The 22,825-nt window shown below is 37.0% G+C and overlaps 1 protein-coding gene across 2 annotated transcripts in view; it reads left to right on the top strand.

Annotated features, from left to right (window-relative positions):
* The window catches only part of LOC106076440 (uncharacterized), a 77,535-nt gene that overhangs the window by 46,293 nt on the left and 8,417 nt on the right, over nt 1–22,825 (top strand). For both annotated transcript variants that reach the window (XM_056008927.1, XM_056008926.1), the window contains exons 11-15: nt 1,828–1,950; nt 13,926–14,121; nt 17,818–17,955; nt 18,982–19,080; nt 19,924–20,015. In XM_056008927.1, coding sequence (XP_055864902.1) covers nt 1,828–1,950; nt 13,926–14,121; nt 17,818–17,955; nt 18,982–19,080; nt 19,924–20,015 — 648 coding nt within the window. The remainder of the gene's footprint in view (nt 1–1,827; nt 1,951–13,925; nt 14,122–17,817; nt 17,956–18,981; nt 19,081–19,923; nt 20,016–22,825) is intronic.

The raw sequence follows: 22,825 nt of genomic DNA, 5'->3' as shown, positions 1-22,825 counted from the left end.
CAAGTTATTTCATATAAATAGATACAAGTAAATCAAATCTTGTCCCAGGGTCAAAGCTTATTTGCAAATTATTTTTAATTTTTAGGAATTTCTTGGGTCCACTCTAAAGAGTATTTGACATCTGTTAAGTATTTCACATTGTTAAAGAAAGAAAGATGTTTTGCTGGATATACAAATGTTTCAAGAGAGTTGAGTACCAATCAGGAGAAGTAAACACCCTCGCAGATATCTGGGTTACCTTATTGGGAAATTAATAATCCTTGGAGAAAGTTGGTTACCTTATTGGGGAATTAATAATCCTTGGAGAAAGTTTGTTACCTTATTGGGGAATAAAAAATCCTTAGAGAAAGTTGGTTACCTTATTGGGGAATTAAAAATCTTTGGAGAAAGTTGGTTACCTTATTGGGGAATTAAAAATCCTTGGAGAAAGTTGGGTTGAATAATAAGCAATAAGCACGTACTACCTTAGATACACTACTAGATGTGGCCCTAACACTTTGCAGCCCAAGGAAGTGAAACGGGATATAGTGAACACGAGCTACACATTCATAGAAAAATATTTATTTGTTTTATCTAAATCACTCATAATTCTAAACTAATCTTTTCCTTTCTTGGTAAAGCTTCAATTTATACTGTCAAAAGTTCATGTTCATCTAGTACTAATACCAAAAGTTCAAACAAGAAAAACATTCAACAAATACTTTTTAAAAAAGTTACATTTATTTTAATTGTATCAATTAGCTTGGACCCGTCATGTAATTATACCTATGATGACCTAGTCATATAAACCTGTGCGATAGAAATATTTGTACCGTTTTTGTTTACTCTGAAGCTTTCTGAAAGCGCGACGATCCTATCACTTGTTTGGACCTGTTGAGAAAGGGGAAGGGAACATGGAGGTATCTTTATGAATGTTTACATAATCGTTTTTTTTTAATGCATCCAAAAAAGTTCACTCGGGGCTCAGGATTTTTCAAGGGAACTAATTCAACTTATACCACTACATCTGTCAAATATCATTTCTTTTTGTTGTTCAAGATTCCAAACAAAAGAATCAATCAACATTAGTAAATTAACTAATTGATTATTTTTTAAAAATCTTGTGTTGTCAGGTAAAACAAAAAAATTATGCAAAATTTTAGCTTAATCCGAGATTGGATGTGGGAGAAATAAGCTGTACACATTTTTGACCAGACAGAATGAGTTTATATTTAAAAAAAAAGGGCAGGCACAAATAGTAAGAGCTTTTACCCAAAAGATGTCCGAGACCCATACAAGCAAAACTGAATGAGGCGTTCGATCAGATTTGTGACTAACTCATCAACCAACGAGAGTGAAACAAGATCTCTCAACACCCAGTCGAGAAATGGCTCAATAAATCTTTATGCATATAATAAGTCATTGTGTCTTGCTAAATATATGTATTTCCATTAGATTTCCTAAATGAATTGTTGCCCTCAATCTTGTCCATTATTTCTGTTTACATTGGTGTGTGTTTGTGTGTACTTATAGACATCAATAAATATAGACTGGCCGAAGGAAGTAACTTCATGTAACTTGAAAACATGTATATCTATTGTATTCGGATTTCCGAATTATGAAAAATTGCATGATCTTCATTCTTAGAGATTAAAAAAAACACTTTTGAAAATAATGTAATACTTATATAGGTTATGGCTGAAATAGATATGAATACTTAACTTTTATACTGCTCATAAATACTGTATAATAAAGTACACAAAATTGCAAGTCACACATTTTCGCTTTATAAAACTCTTTAATCGGCCAGTCTTTATTTATTTCTATGTCTATGTGTGTACCTTTTAGAAATATGCCAACTCTCTCTCGGAACAAACCAAAGAGCTGAACAAGGAAAGAAAGAGAGCCGAGTCTCTGCTCTACCAGATGTTGCCCGAGCAGGTCGCCAAGCAGCTCAAAGAAAACAAGACTGTAAGTCAAAGACAAGATATTTTAGTTTGACCATAAGTAGTATAAGTACCTACTGTTTGTGAATTAATCTTAATTATAATCTTATCTTATAAAGTACAGACGTTCCTTCAAAGAAGAAGATAATTACGCCCAACGTCCGTGTGTCCATCTAGTCATGCGTGTTAACTAGATACTTAAATGTATTGGTTTACTGTCTGGCTCAAGAAACCCGCGCCATTCTCTAATTGCACTAGGGAAGAAGGAAGTATTGTACACATTTGTTCTAGCATACGGAATAAGAAATGTGTCTTTATGTTCGCGTCTTTCTCAGTATTTTATTCGGTTGTGAGTTTGTTCCATCAACTTTTAACACAATTTTTTTAGTGACTATTAGTTGTATTGTTTAAACCAGCTCAAACCATTTCATATCAGAAACCCAAACTTTTGTTGTTTCGTCACTTTTTGATCTAGGAGACTTTTATGTTTAGGTCTATCCCACTAGTCTGCCTTTTTTTTATTTTCAAGGTTCTGTTTACAATCAAAATCATCTTTTGAATTCCTCTATCCTGCTTGCAAATTCATGGCCTAAAAAAAACCTGGGTGGAAGGACATGGTTTCGAAAATAGCTTTAAAGATTTTGATATAAATTTGACAATTGATGTATATCTTTTGGAAAGTATTACTTGCTATTTAGTCAGACTGGGAAAACTCTGGGCAGTCGGCGTAAAAAAATGTACCATTTTTTATTTAACATTTATAAACTATTAAGAGCAAAATAATCGCTCTAAAATATGTGTATTGTCTTTTTTAAATATATATTTTTAATACAATTTTTAATTGAAGTCACATTTTTGGAGTCCACAAAACCTGGGCAAAGCCTGGAATCTCATGGGTAGACACAGCTATCGTAATCGGCTCTACCAATTTTTGCTTTGACAGTTGATATATATTGTTGGAACAAATTACAAACTCGCTGGACACACTGGGAAAACTTTGGTTTGACTGTTGTAAATTTTTAAAAGTATAAAAAAAACATTAATTTAAATTTGGCTACAGGATTAGACAAAAATAATCATGAGCAAACTATACGTCTTAGGATATTATCACATGTGGGCACTATTCATCCAAAATTTTAATTGTTCCGGAACAATTAGCGCTCAAAACCTGTCATTAGAAGTCTAGTAGATTTATACATTCGCCTAACAAGAATTTTGTATCTGGGGTTTGGGAATGGGGCGTGGTATGTGGTGTCCTTTTTATAGATCTAACATTCCTTAATTATTAAAAGCAAATAATCGCACAATAAGTTGTTTAAAGGAGAATAATCTTTCAAAAACAGTATTTTTAACTCTTTGCATTGTTCAAAATATAAATGGTTTTGATAAGAGATACAGAGAAATGTTGAGGTTATAACATGGGAACTAAAAGGTCAGAAAATGAAAGTGGAAGAATTGGTCACAAGGTTTCACAAGAAACAAACTAAACAACGTCAAGGACGCCCAATAGATCACTATTGACAAGGTCTAGACCTCTAGACCAAAGTTAATATTACAAAGGATAATAATTTTAAAATTATAACTGTCAAAGCAGAGTTTTATCTGTATAAGTAATTTCCTAGAATATTTTTTCCCAAAGATATACATAAACTGTCAAATTTGTAGGGACATTGTTTTAGCAGTTTTAAAGATCCGTGTCCACCCCAGGTTCCAGGATTTGTAGATCTGGATATTGTAAGATGAAAAGAGGAATTAAAAAAAAAATTGTGTGTCTCTTATTATTGAATGATTTTATTTATACAGTGAACTTGGATTCAAGATTAAAATATGATATCATCGCTTCATTTATAAGCCAATGAATTGTCTAGACACTTTGAACTCTATGCACGCATACACGCACAATCGAGTGCAACGTCTGTCTGGTCGCCTAGGTTTGTGGGTCAATAGAATAATTTAGAATGACATTTATCTGTGAATCTGGAGACGACCTGATGGTTTCTGTTTCTGTACTCTTATTTAGCTATCACCTGACCAAATATCACATGACCCAATTATCACATGACCCAAGTATGCAAATAGCTTTGAGTGAGACCTATAATAGAACAAAAATGCAACGCAAACATAGACAATCTAGTGAGTTATAAAACCTTTTATATTCTATCCCGTCGATCGCCATTTTGTTAGTAACATTTTTTTTCCAATGTAAAATACTTCATAATTTTCCTCAGAATTGTCAAACATCGCCAATCTCTGTCTATTTACAAAAACAAGTTCCTCCTTTCTGTTACCGTAAAATTGTAATCTATTTCTAGCCTCTATTCTCTTGTTTCATTCCTTTTGTTAGAGTTTCAAGGTAATAACTAGCAGCGGGATACATTTCCAAAAGTTATCCCCCTTGCTGACTTTTCTTAATGAATTCCTCCGACACCATCTTCATAAGAAACAGATTTGTTATTGGCCAAGTTATTTGCAAGTCCCACTGACCTTTTGGTCTCTGGAATCAAATTGACCTTATTTCTCGGGATCCACAAAGCCACTGGCACCCATTATTATGGTTTTGATTGTTTAACCAATAATTAACAGATACAGTTTCGTAGCAATAAAATCTTTACTTCAGCCTTAGGGCGTTGAGTCTTTTCTTGAATACTGATCGCTTCTCCAAAAATTGTGCTTCACTCACTAGTAACTGCCTATTTAGAAATGGTACACTGAGGAGGTCGACTCTCACATAGACTACCACCAGCTGAAGTTAAAGCTAGATTTAAACACTGCAGTAACTCGCCACATTTAGTGATTTACTGTTACTTCACTCGTTTAGACTTTTGTTGTAGAAAGAATATTTGTACAGACTCTGGCCACGGCTGCAGCATTCAGTCTGGTAGTGCACTATTTATACCTGCACTGCATTTCGGGCAATGAGTTGTGAATTCTCAAGAAAACTGAGAATAGAAAATAAAGGGAAACTTCCAATCCCAAGCTTGGTGAATATGTCTCTAAGGTTCCTCTCTTGAAGTTCTCCTGTCAGAGAATACTTCATTGACCCTCTTTGATAAATGTACCGGAAGAAGTCGTTGTTCGGGATTACTGCACTAGTAGCTGGGTCGTCAGGACATTAACGATAAGCTTCTTACAAAGTCTTTGTGAAACAGAGTATCGATACGCGAGTACTTCGGCTACTGCATTGCTTTGTGTTTTAATGCAATATCAGACGACCGTTAGATCTGTCATCAGAATTCTTACAATTTAAATCTAATTCGCATTAGACTTTTTCATCTATGACGTAAAATTAAACTATAAATAACTTTTTGTTCACATCCGGTGTAGGGAATAATGTGTTGATAAGCTACGTGCTTTTTTAAGTTAAATGATATTTAGTGTGCATTTGTTTAAAGTTATATGATATTTAGTGTGCATTTCTTTAAAGTTATATGATATTGAGTGTGCATTTGTTTAAAGTTATAAGATATTTAGTGTGCATTTGTTTAAAGTTATATGATATTTAGTGTGCATTTCTTTAAAGTTATATGATATTTAGTGTGCATTTGTTTAAAGTTATAAGATATTTAGTGTGCATTTCTTTAAAGTTATATGATATTTAGTGTGCATTTGTTTAAAGTTATATGACATTTAGTGTGCATTTGTTTAAAGTTATATGACATTTAGTTTGCATTTGTTTAAAGTTATATGACATTAAGTGTGCATTTGTTTAAAGTTATATGACATTTAGTTTGCATTTGTTTAATGTTATATGACATTTAGTGTGCATTTGTTTAAAGTTATATGACATATAGTGTGCATTTGTTTAAAGTTATATGACATTTAGTGTGCATTTGTTTAAAGTTATATGACATTTAGTGTGCATTTGTTTAAAGTTATATGACATTTAGTGTGCATTTGTTTAAAGTTATATGACATTTAGTGTGCATTTGTTTAAAGTTATATGACATTTAGTGTGCATTTGTTTAAAGTTATATGACATTTAGTGTGCATTTGTTTAAAGTTATATGACATTTAGTGTGCATTTGTTTAAAGTTATATGACATTTAGTGTGCATTTGTTTAAAGTTATATGATATTTAGTGTGCATTTGTTTAATGTTATATGACATTTAGTGTGCATTTGTTTAAAGTTATATGATATTTAGTGTGCATTTGTTTAAAGTTTTATGATATTTAGTGTGCATTTGTTTAAAGTTATATGATATTTAGTGTGCATTTTTCTAAGCCCTTCGGTCTCTAGCTCATTGTTTTATTTCGAAAGTTCAATTTAGCATCCTTTGTGTAGTTTCTCGTAAATACCCCCAATACAGAGGCGGCCTTAGTAGTGCGCGGGGCCCTGGGTGAATGTCATATGCGAGTCATATGCGAGTCCCTAAGCCGTAAGGGTATACTATATATATATATATCATACTATGTCTCTATATATATCATACTATGTCACGCTAATCGGATCTTCCGCCTCTGATACTGAAGACTTTATTTAAAAGAAAAAAAAAGACATACTACCCTACGTAAGCACTGCACTATTGGCCTTTTAACAACATAAGTGTTCTCCACCTTAACATCTGGATCTGAAAACTGCTCTTTGTGGCTTACATCAAGCATGCAGTCAAGGATGAAGGGAAAATATGTCATCAGGTCCATAAGCTCGTTTAAAGTCCTATATCCGAGGTACTGGTCGTGAGACTCGGCGTTCTTATTTCATCGAAGATGTTCTTGCATGGTTGGGTCGAATTGGTCAAGCATCCCAACCAAGCCTAAAAACTGACCGTTTTTTGGCGCATCAAGTCTCTCTGTTCTCCCACGAAATGCGCTGTTTTTTTTGTGTGCTTTTTTTGGCAAGCAACTGAACGATCTCTAGAATTGTTGCTAAGATTATGCGCCATTGCAGGTTTTTCTTTTCTAAGTGTTCTAGCATCAAGTTGCGCTACCATTGGGCATTCTCAGAGCTTATTCCAACTAAGTTGACTCATAAGTATGGATAGCTGCCTGACCGTGTGGTATGCACGCTGGACTGTTGTTCGGTCGATTCAATAGTCCCAGGTTCATACCCTGCCCGCTGCCATCCCCCGTCGTCCTGCGGGAGATTAGGACTAGGAAATAGATTATCTTCATCTCTGTCAGGGAAAAAATTAATACGCATCGTCAAACTTTCTGGATGCTGATTGGCCGAAATAACTCTACGAGCTAGGCCACAGTACAAAACAAGGAATCCTTCTAGCACACCCTCGTTCCTTGTCTCTATGTCGGACTAAAGTAACAGCACACATACCATTTTTTTTATACTGTAACTGTAATGCGACATAACAATACTGAATGACTTATTTATTTATTAACGAAATAAAATATTTTGATTGGCTGCTTTCGGCAACGTGTTGTTTTTTTTTTGTTTTTTTTTTATGCTAATGTGAAACTGTTAAACAGTGATAACCGATTAGAATGTACAGGTCATAAGATGCTGTCTTTACCGAAACTGAACGATTTTTGTTAAGAGCTTACATGGCAATTGGTTTCATATAGATGCCGGGAAATATTGCGTAACAAGTTCTAGTTTTTGAGAACTGTTCTGGTTTTTGAACTTGGCGGTGACAAAGGAATCTCCGATCACGGCCCGCCCTCAAGCGAGGGCCTGGGGCGGTTTCCCCACTTGCCACCCCCTGAGGACGCTACTGTCCCATAAACTCAAACTGTTGAACTGATTTACTTTGTTTTACAACTTTCTATTCTGATGTTCAAATTACATTCTCCATAGGAACAATAAAGTATTATTCATTGATACATTTTTACTCAATTATATTTAATTAAATTTTTAAAAGTTTCACACACACTTTCAGGACATCTAGTTGAGGAGGGGGCAAAACCCACCCACCATATTTGCGAAACGTCCAAAAGTCCTATGTCTCTCCCTCAAACTTAGCGTTTAAAAACAGATAGAAGATCACTAGTATTAAACATTTCTCGGTAAAAAAAAAAATAAAAAAAAAATGGTTATTTCGTTTTGAGTGTCAGTCGATAGTCGATTTATTCCAGTCGACGTCTCTGTGTGCAGCAAGTTGGAGACGGCCCAGTCTTGGTCGCCAGTTTAAAATCCTTCTGCTCTTGCTAATGGATAGCATCACATGTGGTCATTAGTGGGTCCATTAACAAATTAGATTGTTAATTTTCTGAGACGCTTAAAGCTATCTATGTCTTTAAAAAGTTACTTTCAAAGATATTGAAATCATATCTCTAGGCTTATTAGTCAATAGAATAACTAGGAATGAAAACTTCTGGAATATAGCCTCTGTTACGTCTTCATATTGGATGAGACTCTTTAGACATGAAAACGACAAATCACAGTTTATAAATACTTTAATCTTTATTAATACTGAAAACACTTTCTTGTTCATATTCCTCCATTTTGATTCCTCCTTCCTTTCAACACGCAATCGCACCATTTCACATTCACACTAAGATGCGCACGTAACACCCCCCCTGTTTAACAAGTTCGATGCACATCGAACGTCCAAAATACAAATCACTGAATATATTATCAGACTATTCCAAGTTAAAAAAATCGGTAACATATAAAACCATAATGTAATAACTAAACAAAATCAAACACAATGTCATGTTAATACCAATACAATCCCAACATGAAATAACAATTATATTCATCACAATAATAACTGTTATTATGAGCAATTGAAACCACTTCTGTTAACATTTATCTATAAGTAATCATATTTCTATCAATACAACTCCCCACTCATAATTGTATGCCTGTACAAAACACCATCATTCCAGTCGTAATCAAATAGTTAACAAACAAAGTCTATCTTGCTCCATGCATATTGTAACAACAATATTCAATTCATTACACATATATTTATTCTATGTAGAATAGAACAATAAATAAGGTCCATCATTCCTACCTTTTCTAATCATATCTATATAATTCTAACATTATTGACATGCCATCCTTTCCGCTTCCCTCCTTTGCAATGATGTCCCATTGTGATTCTACTACCTAATGATCTAGCTGTACTGTTTTCTAGGCTGCTAATATCCCTCTCTTTTCTCGTATACGCCTCTTCACTATTGTACCTTGAATCCTTAATTCTAATTAACTGTTGACACTGTCTTCTAATATGCCCCCTTTTCCCACAATTAAAGCATAAGATGTATGGATTTGTACGTCTGTATGTGGGCTTATATCGCTTTCCCTGTACCACTGATTGCCTTACTTTACTTTGATTTGGACCCATTCTTATTGCATTGCTTTCTACCTTATCTGTTAATTCTTTCTTCTCGTGCTCTCTGCTACCCATGTCATCTGATGTATGAGATCTTATGTCTTCTTCCACATCCCCATTTCTACCTCGCGTAGACTTTATCCCATAATATTTCTTCCAATTCTCAATCTCCCTTACTGAACATATTTTCACCCCATGAATATTCCCAATAATTAAATCTATCTCACCCTGATCTACAACACAAGCTTCCACTGTCCCCTTAACATACGGTGTGTCTATACTAACTTTAGCAATCGGTAATTGTACAATATTCCCATTAAACATAACACACTTCCTAGATTCGCCTGTATATTCATGGTCTTCCACTAAATTCTTATTCACTCCAATAATAGTGCTCCCAGTATCCCTGATGGTCTTGGCTGCCTTGTTCCCTACGAATGTCTGAAAAATCTCCAATGTTCCAGTATCAGATGACAATGATAAGCCTTGCTCTATTCTACCTTTCTCCCAGTCCTTTCTTTCCTGTCTGTTTCCTTGATATCTTCCGTTGCGGCTATCATTTTGTCTTTCATATGTACCACTTCTATACTGTTTATCCTGTGTCTCCCTTGTTCTGTGAGAGTTATTCTGTGTCTCACATGTTCTGTTAAAGGCAACTATTTCTTCTATATCACTGCCTCTAGATAATTTCTTCTCGGGATGTGCCACTTTATAAGCCCTTATCAGTCTTACTATGTCTTCTATGGATTTCGGTTTCCTCTCCAACAGAAATATTTTTAATTCCTCCTGACACTCGTACATCACTTTGTCCAGCATGAGAAATGTCTTAAGACTGTCAAAGGTTTTTTCTACCTCAGCGGTTTCTATCCAGTTATCGAAATGGCTGCTCATTTTGTCCAAGAAGGTCTGCGGGTCATCCTCTGGTTCTATCTCACAATTAACAAACTGTTGGCGATAGAAAGCTTCTGTTTTCCCGAAAGTTCTAAGTAGTTGTTCTTTCACAATGCTGTAGTTACCCTGGTTCATACATATTTTTGAAGGCACCTCCGCTGTAAATGATCTCGACAATAAGAATGTCCATTTGTCTTCAGGGTACTCCAGTTCTCTCATTTCTATCTCGAACTTCTTCAAAAAAATGTCTATGTCCATTTTGTCTTCGTTGAATATCAAACCTTTATATTTTGCCAGTTTATTCCCTGTAGAGTCACTCTTTCTTTTATCATTCTCTTTTCCTTGGTCTGTTTTTAACTTTTTTCTCTGCTGTCTCTTTTTCAAATGCTAATCTTTCTCTTTCAATGGCGACCAATTCATTTTTCTTTTCCCTTTCAATTGCTACTATCTCCTTATCCTTTTCTCTTTCTCTTTTGTCCTCCTTATCTAATCTCTCCTTTTCTTTTTCTCTTTCTCTTTTGTCCTCCTTATCTAATCTCTCCTTTTCTTTGTCTCTTTCCATCGCTAATCTCTCCTTTTCTTTGTCTCTTTCCATCGCTAATCTCTCCTTTTCTTTGTCTCTTTCCATCGCTAATCTCTCCTTTTCTTTTTCCCTTTCTCTTTTGTCCTCCTTATCTAATATCTCCCTCTCCATTAACCTTTCTTGTACGTATTTTCTTAGTTCTGCCCCTTCAAGCTCCAACAACCTTCCCTCTTCCTTCAACGCTGCTACCTCAGCCTTGTCCGCCATAGTTGATTACTAATAATATCGAATCGAATGTTCTCCTGTCTCTAGATCTAGACTATACTATCTCTACTGTCTGCTGACAGGAGATCCCCTGTGAATAGAGGGATACGTGGGTTACCTTTGCGTTGGGCGCCACTTGTTACGTCTTCATATTGGATGAGACTCTTTAGACATGAAAACGACAAATCACAGTTTATAAATACTTTAATCTTTATTAATACTGAAAACACTTTCTTGTTCATATTCCTCCATTTTGATTCCTCCTTCCTTTCAACACGCAATCGCACCATTTCACATTCACACTAAGATGCGCACGTAACAGCCTCCAATACTATTCTTGTATTTGTCTACCAACTTTATAAATCCTTGAACTTACGTTACTCTGTTCTAATACAGGGAACACTTTCTTTTAGTAGATATTTGATTCTTTTTTTTTTCTTTCGTCTTTGTAATGCTTCTTCTTTTGTTTAAATTAAGTAGCTTATAAATGAAGGACTTTCCTTCCCCCCCCAAAAATCATTAGCTTCTACATACATTTTTTTACTTTTTTTTTTTCATTTTTTTCTTTTTTTTTTTCCACATTCAATCTTTGTCTATTCTTGTTTTGCTTTTCTCTCTCTTTTTCTCCAGTTCTTTGATCTCTTTTTAAAAAATCTTACTCTTTACATATATATATATATATATATATATATATATATATATATATATATATATATATATATATATATATATATATGTATCCAAGAGAAATACTGTATATTAATATTTGGACTCGAAGACAAGCCTTATTCATATATATATATACATACATTTCATTGCTGTCCTCCTATTCTTTTTCTTTCTTTTTTTTTACTTTCTCTATTTCCTCCCACTCTTTCTCTCCCATCTTTTCATTTTATCCCACTCTTTCTCTCCCATCTTTTCATTTCCTCCCACTCTTTCTCTCCCATCTTTTCATTTTTTCCCGCTCTTTCTCTCCCATCTTTTCATTTCCTCCCACTCTTTCTCTCCCATCTTTTCATTTTATCCCACTCTTTCTCTCCCATCTTTTCATTTCCTCCCACTCTTTCTCTCCCATCTTTTCATTTCCTCCCACTCTTTCTCTCCCATCTTTTCATTTCCTCCCACTCTTTCTCTCCCATCTTTTCATTTCCTCCCACTCTTTCTCTCCCATCTTTTCATTTCCTCCCACTCTTTCTCTCCCATCTTTTCATTTTATCCCACTCTTTCTCTCCCATCTTTTCATTTCCTCCCACTCTTTCTCTCCCATCTTTTCATTTCCTCCCACTCTTTCTCTCCCATCTTTTCATTTCCTCCCACTCTTTCTCTCCCATCTTTTCATTTCCTCCCACTCTTTCTCTCTCATCTTTTCATTTCCTCCCACTCTTTCTCTCCCATCTTTTCATTTCCTCCCACTCTTTCTCTCCCATTTTTTCATTTCCTCCCACTCTTTCTCTCCCATCTTTTCATTTTATCCCGCTCTTTCTCTCCCATCTTTTCATTTCCTCCCACTCTTTCTCTCCCATCTTTTCATTTCCTCCCACTCTTTCTCTCCCATCTTTTCATTTTATCCCACTCTTTCTCTCCCATCTTTTCATTTCCTCCCACTCTTTCTCTCCCATCTTTTCATTTCCTCCCACTCTTTCTCTCCCATCTTTTCATTTCCTCCCACTCTTTCTCTCCCATCTTTTCATTTTATCCCACTCTTTCTCTCCCATCTTTTCATTTTATCCCGCTCTTTCTCTCCCATCTTTTCATTTCCTCCCACTCTTTCTCTCCCATCTTTTCATTTTTTCCCGCTCTTTCTCTCCCATCTTTTCATTTCCTCCCACTCTTTCTCTCCCATCTTTTCATTTTATCCCACTCTTTCTCTCCCATCTTTTCATTTCCTCCCACTCTTTCTCTCCCATCTTTTCATTTTTTCCCGCTCTTTCTCTCCCATCTTTTCATTTCCTCCCACTCTTTCTCTCCCATCTTTTCATTTTATCCCACTCTTTCTCTCCCATCTTTTCATTTCCTCCCACTCTTTCTCTCCCATCTTTTCATTTCCTCCCACTCTTTCTCTCCCATCTTTTCATTTCCTCCCACTCTTTCTCTCCCATCTTTTCATTTCCTCCCACTCTTTCTCTCTCATCTTTTCATTTCCTCCCACTCTTTCTCTCCCATCTTTTCATTTCCTCCCACTCTTTCTCTCCCATCTTTTCATTTCCTCCCACTCTTTCTCTCCCATCTTTTCATTTCCTCCCACTCTTTCTCTCCCATCTTTTCATTTTATCCCACTCTTTCTCTCCCATCTTTTCATTTCCTCCCACTCTTTCTCTCCCATCTTTTCATTTCCTCCCACTCTTTCTCTCTCATCTTTTCATTTCCTCCCACTCTTTCTCTCCCATCTTTTCATTTCCTCCCACTCTTTCTCTCCCATCTTTTCATTTCCTCCCACTCTTTCTCTCCCATCTTTTCATTTCCTCCCACTCTTTCTCTCCCATCTTTTCATTTTATCCCACTCTTTCTCTCCCATCTTTTCATTTCCTCCCACTCTTTCTCTCCCATCTTTTCATTTTATCCCGCTCTTTCTCTCCCATCTTTTCATTTCCTCCCACTCTTTCTCTCCCATCTTTTCATTTTATCCCACTCTTTCTCTCCCATCTTTTCATTTTATCCCGCTCTTTCTCTCCCATCTTTTCATTTCCTCCCACTCTTTCTCTCCCATCTTTTCATTTTATCCCACTCTTTCTCTCCCATCTTTTCATTTTATCCCGCTCTTTCTCTCCCATCTTTTCATTTCCTCCCACTCTTTCTCTCCCATCTTTTCATTTTATCCCGCTCTTTCTCTCCCATCTTTTCATTTCCTCCCACTCTTTCTCTCCCATCTTTTCATTTCCTCCCACTCTTTCTCTCCCATCTTTTCATTTTATCCCACTCTTTCTCTCCCATCTTTTCATTTTATCCCGCTCTTTCTCTCCCATCTTTTCATTTCCTCCCACTCTTTCTCTCCCATCTTTTCATTTTATCCCGCTCTTTCTCTCCCATCTTTTCATTTTATCCCGCTCTTCAATTGAACAGATTTTAAACCAAATCTTTTCCATCAGGTGCCTGCTGAGAGTTATGAAGACGTGACCATATTCTTCTCGGATATAGTCGGATTTACTACTATAGCCGCCTCGTGTACGCCCATGGAAGTAGTCGCCCTCTTAAACAGCCTCTACACTTGCTTTGATAGGAGGCTGGAGCTTTACGACGTCTACAAGGTAGAGACCATAGGCGACGCCTACATGGTGTCATCGGGTTAGTACATTTTTGTTCTGTTAGAAGTCTTCTGTTATTTTAGACTATGTGGCTTCTCTATAGTGCTGCCCTTTCTTGTGATATCTTTAGATATAGATATAGACGCTTTGAGCAAGGAGTATTCCATTGGTTTTAGGCTCACATTCTTGTAAGAAGAATTATGTGCTTGTGGAAAGCCCCTGTGTTGACACAGTTTTTAATGGCTACCATGTTATGTTGTATTGGCCACACATTACATCCGTATCTATTATAAACGTTTTTATCAGGTTTCTTTGATTTGAAAAAAAAATGAAACTAATGGCAAACTGGAATCCAGCAACGCAAATATTTCACTGTCTTACATGCGGAAGTAAGAATCTGTAGGCCTTGCTGGAGTTTAATTTCAAAAACACAAGTCTAGTAATTTTAAACATGAGTTTATCTCAATTCTTATAGATTTATCTCTTCCACATGATGTTCTAGAGCAAGAATTATAATTTCGTTCAAAAGTCAAACATTTTGAAGTGCCTGCGATCTTCTTGTCGATATATTGATTTTGTTCCGCCTACCAAGATAAAATAATATTTCAAATGTTTGAAAGAATGTCAAACATATGACTGTGTACAGTGTTGATATACTGTAGCGCAAAAGACATTATTGCTGTCAGCTTAGTTTAGAATAACTTTCCTTTGATTGTGAGTAGCATCTAAGAGCTCCTTCAGTCGTAAGAAGACTTAAGGCTCATTGTCTGGGTAACAATATTACAGCCTGGGCATTGGTTATGGTGGGAGCGTAGCTACACGCCAGTTACCTCCGCCTCTCCTCGCAGCTGTTGTGTCTAAAGGAACTGCAAAAGTTGATATACTTTGTGGTCAGCGTCGTTGCAGGGTCTGCCAGTAGGTAAGCACTATGTAAGTACAAGCTACCTAATGATCACCGGCTGCTGAAATTTGTTCCCAGGAATAACTCCCGAAACCTTTTCCGTGTTTGGGTTTAGCTGCAAGGTAGCGGAGGTTAAGAGTTTCTCCTTCTCCTAGTTGGGTAGCCAACCAACGAGCCACCGCCTGCCCGAAAATAGGTTAAAGAAAAAAAAATGTTGAAAATATTTGATAATGGAGACACTTAAAAATGTTTTCGTTTTGTACATGATAATAAGTAAAATATTGATTTAGAGATTGTTTAGAGATTGTTTAGAGTTGTTTAGAGATTGTTTAGAGATTGTTTAGAGATTGTTTAGAGATTGTTTAGAGATTGTTTAGAGATTGTTTAGAGATTGTTTAGAGATTCTCTTCTTCTTCGGAACTAAAACTTTTAGAAGAAACAACAACGAAAAAAAAACAAAGAATAACAACCTGTCTGTAGATTCACACAACCTGCCTGTAGGTTCACACAACCTGTCTGTAGGTTGTGCTGTCTGTAGGTTCACACAACCTGTCTGTAGGTTCACACAAACCTGTCTGTAGCCTCACACAACCTACCTGTAGGTTCACACAAACCTGTCTGTAGATTCACACAACCTGCCTGTAGGTTCACACAACCTGCCTGTAGGTTCATACAACCTGCCTGTAGATTCACACAACCTGTCTGTAGATTCACACAACCTGCCTGTAGGTTCACACAACCTGCCTGTAGGTTCATACAACCTGCCTGTAGGTTCACACAACATGTCTGTAGGTTCACACAACCTACCTGTAGGTTCACACAAACCTGTCTGTAGATTCACACAACCTGTCTGTAGGTTCACACAACCAGTCTGTAGATTCACACAGCCTGTCTGTAGATTCACACAACCTGCCTGTAGATTCACACAACCTGCCTGTAGATTCACACAACCTGTCTGTAGATTCACACAACCTGCCTGTAGATTCACACAACCTGCCTGTAGATTCACACAACCTGCCTGTAGATTCACACAACCTGGCTGTAGATTCACACACCCTGTCTGTAGATTTACACAACCTGTCTGTAGATTCACACAACTTGTCTGTAGGTTCACACAACCTGTCTGTAGATTAACACAACATGTCTGTAGATTCCCACAACCTGTCTGTAGGTTCACACAACCTGCCCGTAGGTTCACACAAACCTGTCTGTATGTTCACACAATCTGTCTGTAGATTCACAAAACCTGCCTGTAGATTCACACAACCTGTCTGTAGATTCACACAACCTGCCTGTAGATTCACACAACTTGTCTGTAGATTCACAGAACCTGCCTGTAGGTTCACACAACCTGTCTGTAGGTTCACACAACCTGCCTGTAGGTTCACACAACCTGTCTGTAGGTTCACACAACCTGTCTGTAGGTTCACACAAACCTGTCTGTAGGTTCACACAATCTGTCTGTAGATTCACACAACCTGCCTGTAGATTCATACAACCTGCCTGTAGGTTCACACAAACCTGCCTGTAGGTTCACACAAACCTGTCTGTAGGTTCACACAACCTGTCTGTAGATTCACACAACCTGCCTGTAGATTCACACAACCTGCCTGTAGATTCACACAACCTGTCTGTAGATTCACACAACCTGTCTGTAGTTTCACACAACCTGCCTTAGGTTCATACAACCTGCCTGTAGATTCACACAACCTGCCTGTATATTCACAAAACCTGCCTGTAGATTCACACAACCTGTCTGTAGATTCACACAACCTGCCTGTAGATTCACACAAACTGTCTGTAGATTCACACAACCTGCCTGTAGATTCACACAACCTGCCTGTAGGTTCACACAACCTGTCTGTAGATTCACACAACCTGTCTGTAGATTCACACAACCTGCCTGTAGGTTCACACAATATGCCTGTAGGTTCACACAACCTGTCTGTTGGTTCACACAACCTGCCTGTAGATTCACACAACCTGTCTGTAGGTTCACACAATCTGTCTGTAGGTTCATACAACCTGTCTGTAGATTCACACAACCTGCCTGTATATTCACACAACCTGTCTGTTGGTTCACACAACCTGTCTGTAGATTCACACAACCTGCCTGTAGATTCACACAAACTGTCTGTAGATTCACACAACCTGCCTGTAGATTCACACAACCTGCCTGTAGATTCACACAAACTGTCTGTAGATTCACACAACCTGCCTGTAGATTCACACAACCTGCCTGTAGGTTCACACAACCTGTCTGTAGATTCACACAACCTGTCTGTAGATTCACACAACCTGCCTGTAGGTTCACACAATATGCCTGTAGGTTCACACAACCTGTCTGTTGGTTCACACAACCTGCCTGTAGATTCACACAACCTGTCTGTAGGTTCACACAATCTGTCTGTAGGTTCATACAACCTGTCTGTAGATTCACACAACCTGCCTGTAGGTTCACACAACCTGTCTGTAGGTTCACACAACCTGCCTGTAGGTTCACACAACCTGCCTGTAGATTCACACAACCTGTTTGTAGGTTCACGCAATCTGCCTGTAGGGTCACACAACCTGTCTGTAGATTCACACACCCTGTCTGTAGATTCACACAAACCTGTCTGTAGGTTCACACAACAACGCAAATGAATGACTTTGAGCTAATGATTACCTATTGCAAGTAATCGTTTCAAAACAGTTTTGATCTAACATTCTACATGTTTTAGTTTGTTTTCAAATTGAAAATATTTTCTGTGAAATAGTTTGCAGAATGTTTCATTGGGAAAGTTCTTTTTTTTTTTTCATTTGTTTACCTACACTGTCCTGTCTTTTCTGAAGGTGTCCCTAAAAGAAATGGCAGAAAGCATGTATCCCAGATTGCCACAATGGCCTTGGACCTTGCACATCATGCCGGGCATATCAACATACCTCATCTACCTGGCAAATACCTCAGTCTCAGGGCCGGCATCCACACAGGTAAGAAGATCAATTCTGTTGGCTCAAATTTGTTCTTAATGGTGAATTGGTTAGGGACCTATGTGGACATAATGTGGACATAATGTGGACATAATGTGGTAATACTAACTTCAGAATTAATGACAGAAAAAAACATAAGTAAAAGTCACGAATAGCAAAACATTCTTGGCCAGTGCAGAAAATCACTTCTAGCAGATTGGGAAATCTTGTGATGAGTTAGTTCTACATTTACTTAACAGATTTGATCGAATACAAGTACAAGAAATTTAGCAAACGATATACTCATTTTGTTCTAAGCAAATTATAATAACTAGTCGACCCACGGCGTAGCATACAAGGCTTACAGCCATCTTGCGAAGTTCGAGAGCAACAGTTTCGTCGATGACATTTTTCCAGAAATATGCGACTGATAAAAATAAACAGTTACCTGATGCAAGAATTTCTACAACATTGAAAGACATGTTGACTCCATGAAATATATGTGAAGCGGTGGCCATGCTTAGGAAACGAAGGGCAATACGAAGGGACAAAATCAAAACAAAGCTACAGAAAAAACATGCAACTATTTTAATGACACCAGATATTGACGTGTGTAAAAAAATACATACATAAATGTAGTCAAATATAGAAAGTATAATGAGAAAGACTTGTTCTCCCCCCCCCCCCTCTTTTTTTCCTGAGTCGTGCTCTCTTTCCCCGCGAAAGTTACGTGGGGTAACTCTAGTCCCATTTTCAGAAATGAAAGAGTTTTCCCCCATGGTTGGGCCACGAAGAGAATTATATATATATAAAGATAATTATAATCAGAAAAACATGAGTTACAATTATGATTTTAAACTTTGTGTAAACTACCTCGATACGTTGTTTATTTTCAAAGCCTCCTGCATGTGTGTTTTTAGATTTAAGGAAACATTAACTGGCCAGAAATTTAATACCATGTTAGCAGCTTTGATTAAATTATTCAATTATTATGGCCCTTCACGGCTAAAAGTCTTTGTCAATGATTTATCATTGTCTCTTCAACAGGTGCTGTAGTAGCCGGTGTCGTGGGCTCAAGAATGCCAAGATACTGTCTTTTTGGTGACACTGTCAACACAGCCAGCAGAATGGAGTCCACTGGAAAGGGTGAGCTCTAACGATACTCATTAGCTGAGACCTAAACTAAATGTCACTATTAGTAGTTGTGACTGGACAGCGGGTTGTCTTCAGTAGCTGAGACCAAAACTAAATGTCACGATTAGTAGTTGTGACTGGACAGCGGGTTGTCTTCATTATTAGCTGAGACTGAATAAAGGGATCTTTTGATTAGTAGTTGTGACTGAACAGGACCTTTAGAACATATTTATCACTAAATTCTGGGCTTAAAAATAGCCCCAATATCTCAAATAGCTTTTCAAGCCTAAATGCGACACGGAGGATCAAATGCTAGGACTTAACAATACGATGTCATAATTGATGTGTCACACGTCTCGTGGACTACGTGTGGATGGCTCATGGACTACGTGTGGATGTCTCGTGGACTACGTGTGGATGTCTCATGGACTACGTGTGGATGTCTCATGGACTACGTGTGGATGTCTCGTGGACTGCGTGTGGGTGTCTCGTGGACTACGTGTGGATGTCTCGTGGACTGCGTGTGGGTGTCTCGTGGACTACGTGTGGATGTCTCGTGGACTGCGTGTGGGTGTCTCGTGGACTACGTGTGGATGTCTCGTGGACTACGTGTGGATGTCTCGTGGACTGCGTGTGGGTGTCTCGTGGACTACGTGTGGATGTACAGTTTCACATTAAAGCTACAGATCATCCATTTGTAGAGCTCATCTTTTCCTATAACATCAGTGGAAACTGGTGTGTGGATAAAATAATAGGCCAAGACTGGAAATGAATAAATGTTCTAAATGTTTTCTGTCTGTTTAAAGTGTAAGAGACTGGATACAATACTACAAGGTCCATCTATCTTCTATTTAGCTGACCGCATTCAAGTGTCCAGTGCTACATGTGCAGCCTTAGATACCCAGGGAAGTTTTTCTTTAGAGTGCAGAGGTCACGTAGAGGTCAAAGTAAGTGTATGTTCTTTACGTTTTTTTTTTATTGAATAGAACTAAATCCAATCCGTACATAACCAAATATAATCTCAACCTTTAATTTATTGGTAAATATAACAAATATTTCAGGGCCAGATCTATGGCTTAAAGTTGTCATTATGACCAAAGAAAATTCGAACTTAGTATTGTGTTTTTTTTATTATTTGTTTAAACGTGAAACTGCAGTCGATTTCTTAAACCAATTGAAATCTCATTGATTTTCAAAATGAAAATAATACCTGCACTTTTTACCAAGCACATCATTGCTACTAAAAATAAAATTGTGAATGTTTAAATTTCATTAAATGATTCTTAGATCAACATTAAACAAATCAGGAGTTCGTTTGGACAATGTCACGTACTTTAAACTAACGACTTGAAATCAATTCACTGGGCAAGATCTTAAATAAACAGACCGGTTGGTGAGCTTAGAATACTTAAAGAAAACAAACAAACGCTTTCACAGAAATGTCTCCCGGCAACTAAAGATGCCAAAGGTATAGAACAAGGGGCAGGCTTTTTTTTGCGTTTTAATTGGTGAGAGGCTTAATGTACCTCATAAAAATGAGATACTGTTGTTATTTTTTAAGTTGTAAACTAATGTTTTTTATCTTTACGAAGACCAATGTAATAAAAAGTAATAGTTTATGTATTTGTTCCATGCACTTAATGAGATAATGAATTAGTGTGTTAAAACTTACGAATTACTTCTATTCAAGTGCGACCGCCTGTTCTCATTGATATTAGACGTTGACGTCTGCCCATATTAAGTATACGACGAGTAGCTACATTTCAGAGGATTGTATGACTAGCACAATGATCGAGTGATTTCATGAACTGTTCTAGAGTTTCATCAACTTACAAGAAACTGCTGTTCCATGTTCGATCCCTAACTAACAAGAACGTTCTTCAACAGATAGTGTTCAATGACACACAACACACGAAGACATCAAAATTTGGAAAATAATAATATATATATATATTCTATTGGCCTCCTTTAGTCGTAGAGTGACTTTGGTTCATTGCGAGCAAGCGAGATAAAAGCCTGGCCGTTGGTTATGGTTGGAACGATGTCGCCCACACAGCTAATATATATATATATAATTCTCATTTCTAAGTAAATTCTTTACTGAAAAGTTGTTCAAAGATCCACGACTGCGCGTGGGTGTTGAGTTACTAGATTTACGTGCAGAGGTCAATGAGAACAAATTGGACTCAACTTTGTTATTTCTTCAAATTTAAGTACTAACAAGATTACCAAAAAAAAAAAAGTGTTTGTGTAATTTTACCAATGGACAAGAAATATATTCAAGCCACATTCTTGTTTTGATCGTTTAAAGAAATCTTTAAAATTTGGCGTTATTTTTCACATAAAAGCAAACAGTGGAACACGTTGTCTTTGATAAGGCTCTTCTAACTATTCTTTAATAGGTAGAGTAGATCAGCATGGAAACCTCCTGATACAGTGTCGGTGGCACCTAGTGCGGTAGCTCAGAGTGTCACCCCTCCCCATCTTGAAATATGTTCCAATGAACACTATTGCTAGTTATTTTGTTGTTGAACCAAAACAGTGAGCTGTTTACCTACTTTGATTGATTTTTATTTTTAATGTAAAATTCCAATGTTTATTACATTTATTTAAATGTTATTCCAAATTTTACAATAATATTTAATTAAAAATTATAAACAGGCTTAACATCATATGAACAGGTTTTTTCTTTATACTTTAAGACGGAAGAGGTATAACGTTGTGATGTATCATTTACACTTAAACTACCATCTAGATGTGTCTAGGCATATTTGGGCATCTAGAGATTTTATCATTATCTTTTCCCATGTGTCTGCTTTTATCAAGTTATAAATTTTCCAACTTGGTTGTCACCCCCAAAATGGTGTCGACTGGTTCGGACCGCACCCCTCGCACCCCCTAGTGACGCCACTGCTCCAAGATATATCTTGAGATTTTATTATTATCTTTTCCGATGTGTCCGCTTTTGCCAAGATATAATTTTTCCAACTTGGTTGCCACCCCCAAAATGGTGTCGGCCTTTGCGGACCGCACCCTAGCCCCCCCCCCTCTCCATGACGCCACTGCTCCAAGATACCCACTTTTTCCCAACAATTTCGATTAATATATTGGAGAAGACGTAGTAAGAAATTTTAAAAAAATGAGCCCACACAGCTAAACAGGTTTTCCATGCGAACAGCATAGGCTGATACACTACTACCTACTAGTAGAACTACTAATCCTGACCATAATCGCTCTATTTACTTGGTCTAGACTAGATCCAGAATATACAATTTATTAATTTATATAGAATCTAGATCTAGACAAGATCTAGATTTCTTGACTAGTTCTAGATATAGTCTAGATCTAGAATCTAGATCTACATCTAGACTAGATCTCCAGACTAGTTCTTGATCTAGATAGAACTAGAACTAGAATCTAGACCTAGAATTCAGACTAGAGCTATAATTGGAATCTAGGCTAGAACTAGATTTCTAGACTATTTCTAGATCTAGTTTAGATCTGGATCTGTCTAGACTCTAGAATCTAGATTTCTATCTACAATCTAGACTAGGTCTAGAAGCTAGATCTAGACTAGGTTTAGGTCTAGTCTAAAGATCCAGAACTTAATATAAAACCTAATCTAGAGTAGAATCTAGACTAGATCTAGAAAGCTAGAAATAGAATCTAGATCTTCTAGAGCTAGATCTAGGTCAATATTGTGATCAGCATTAGTAAGCCTGCTACTGGGTTATAGTGAATTTATGATGTTCACATC

The sequence above is a fragment of the Biomphalaria glabrata genome, chromosome 13 (assembly GCF_947242115.1).
Source record: "Biomphalaria glabrata chromosome 13, xgBioGlab47.1, whole genome shotgun sequence".
NCBI classification, from domain to species: Eukaryota; Metazoa; Mollusca; class Gastropoda; family Planorbidae; genus Biomphalaria; species Biomphalaria glabrata.
This window is presented reverse-complemented; position numbering and strand designations above follow the sequence as displayed.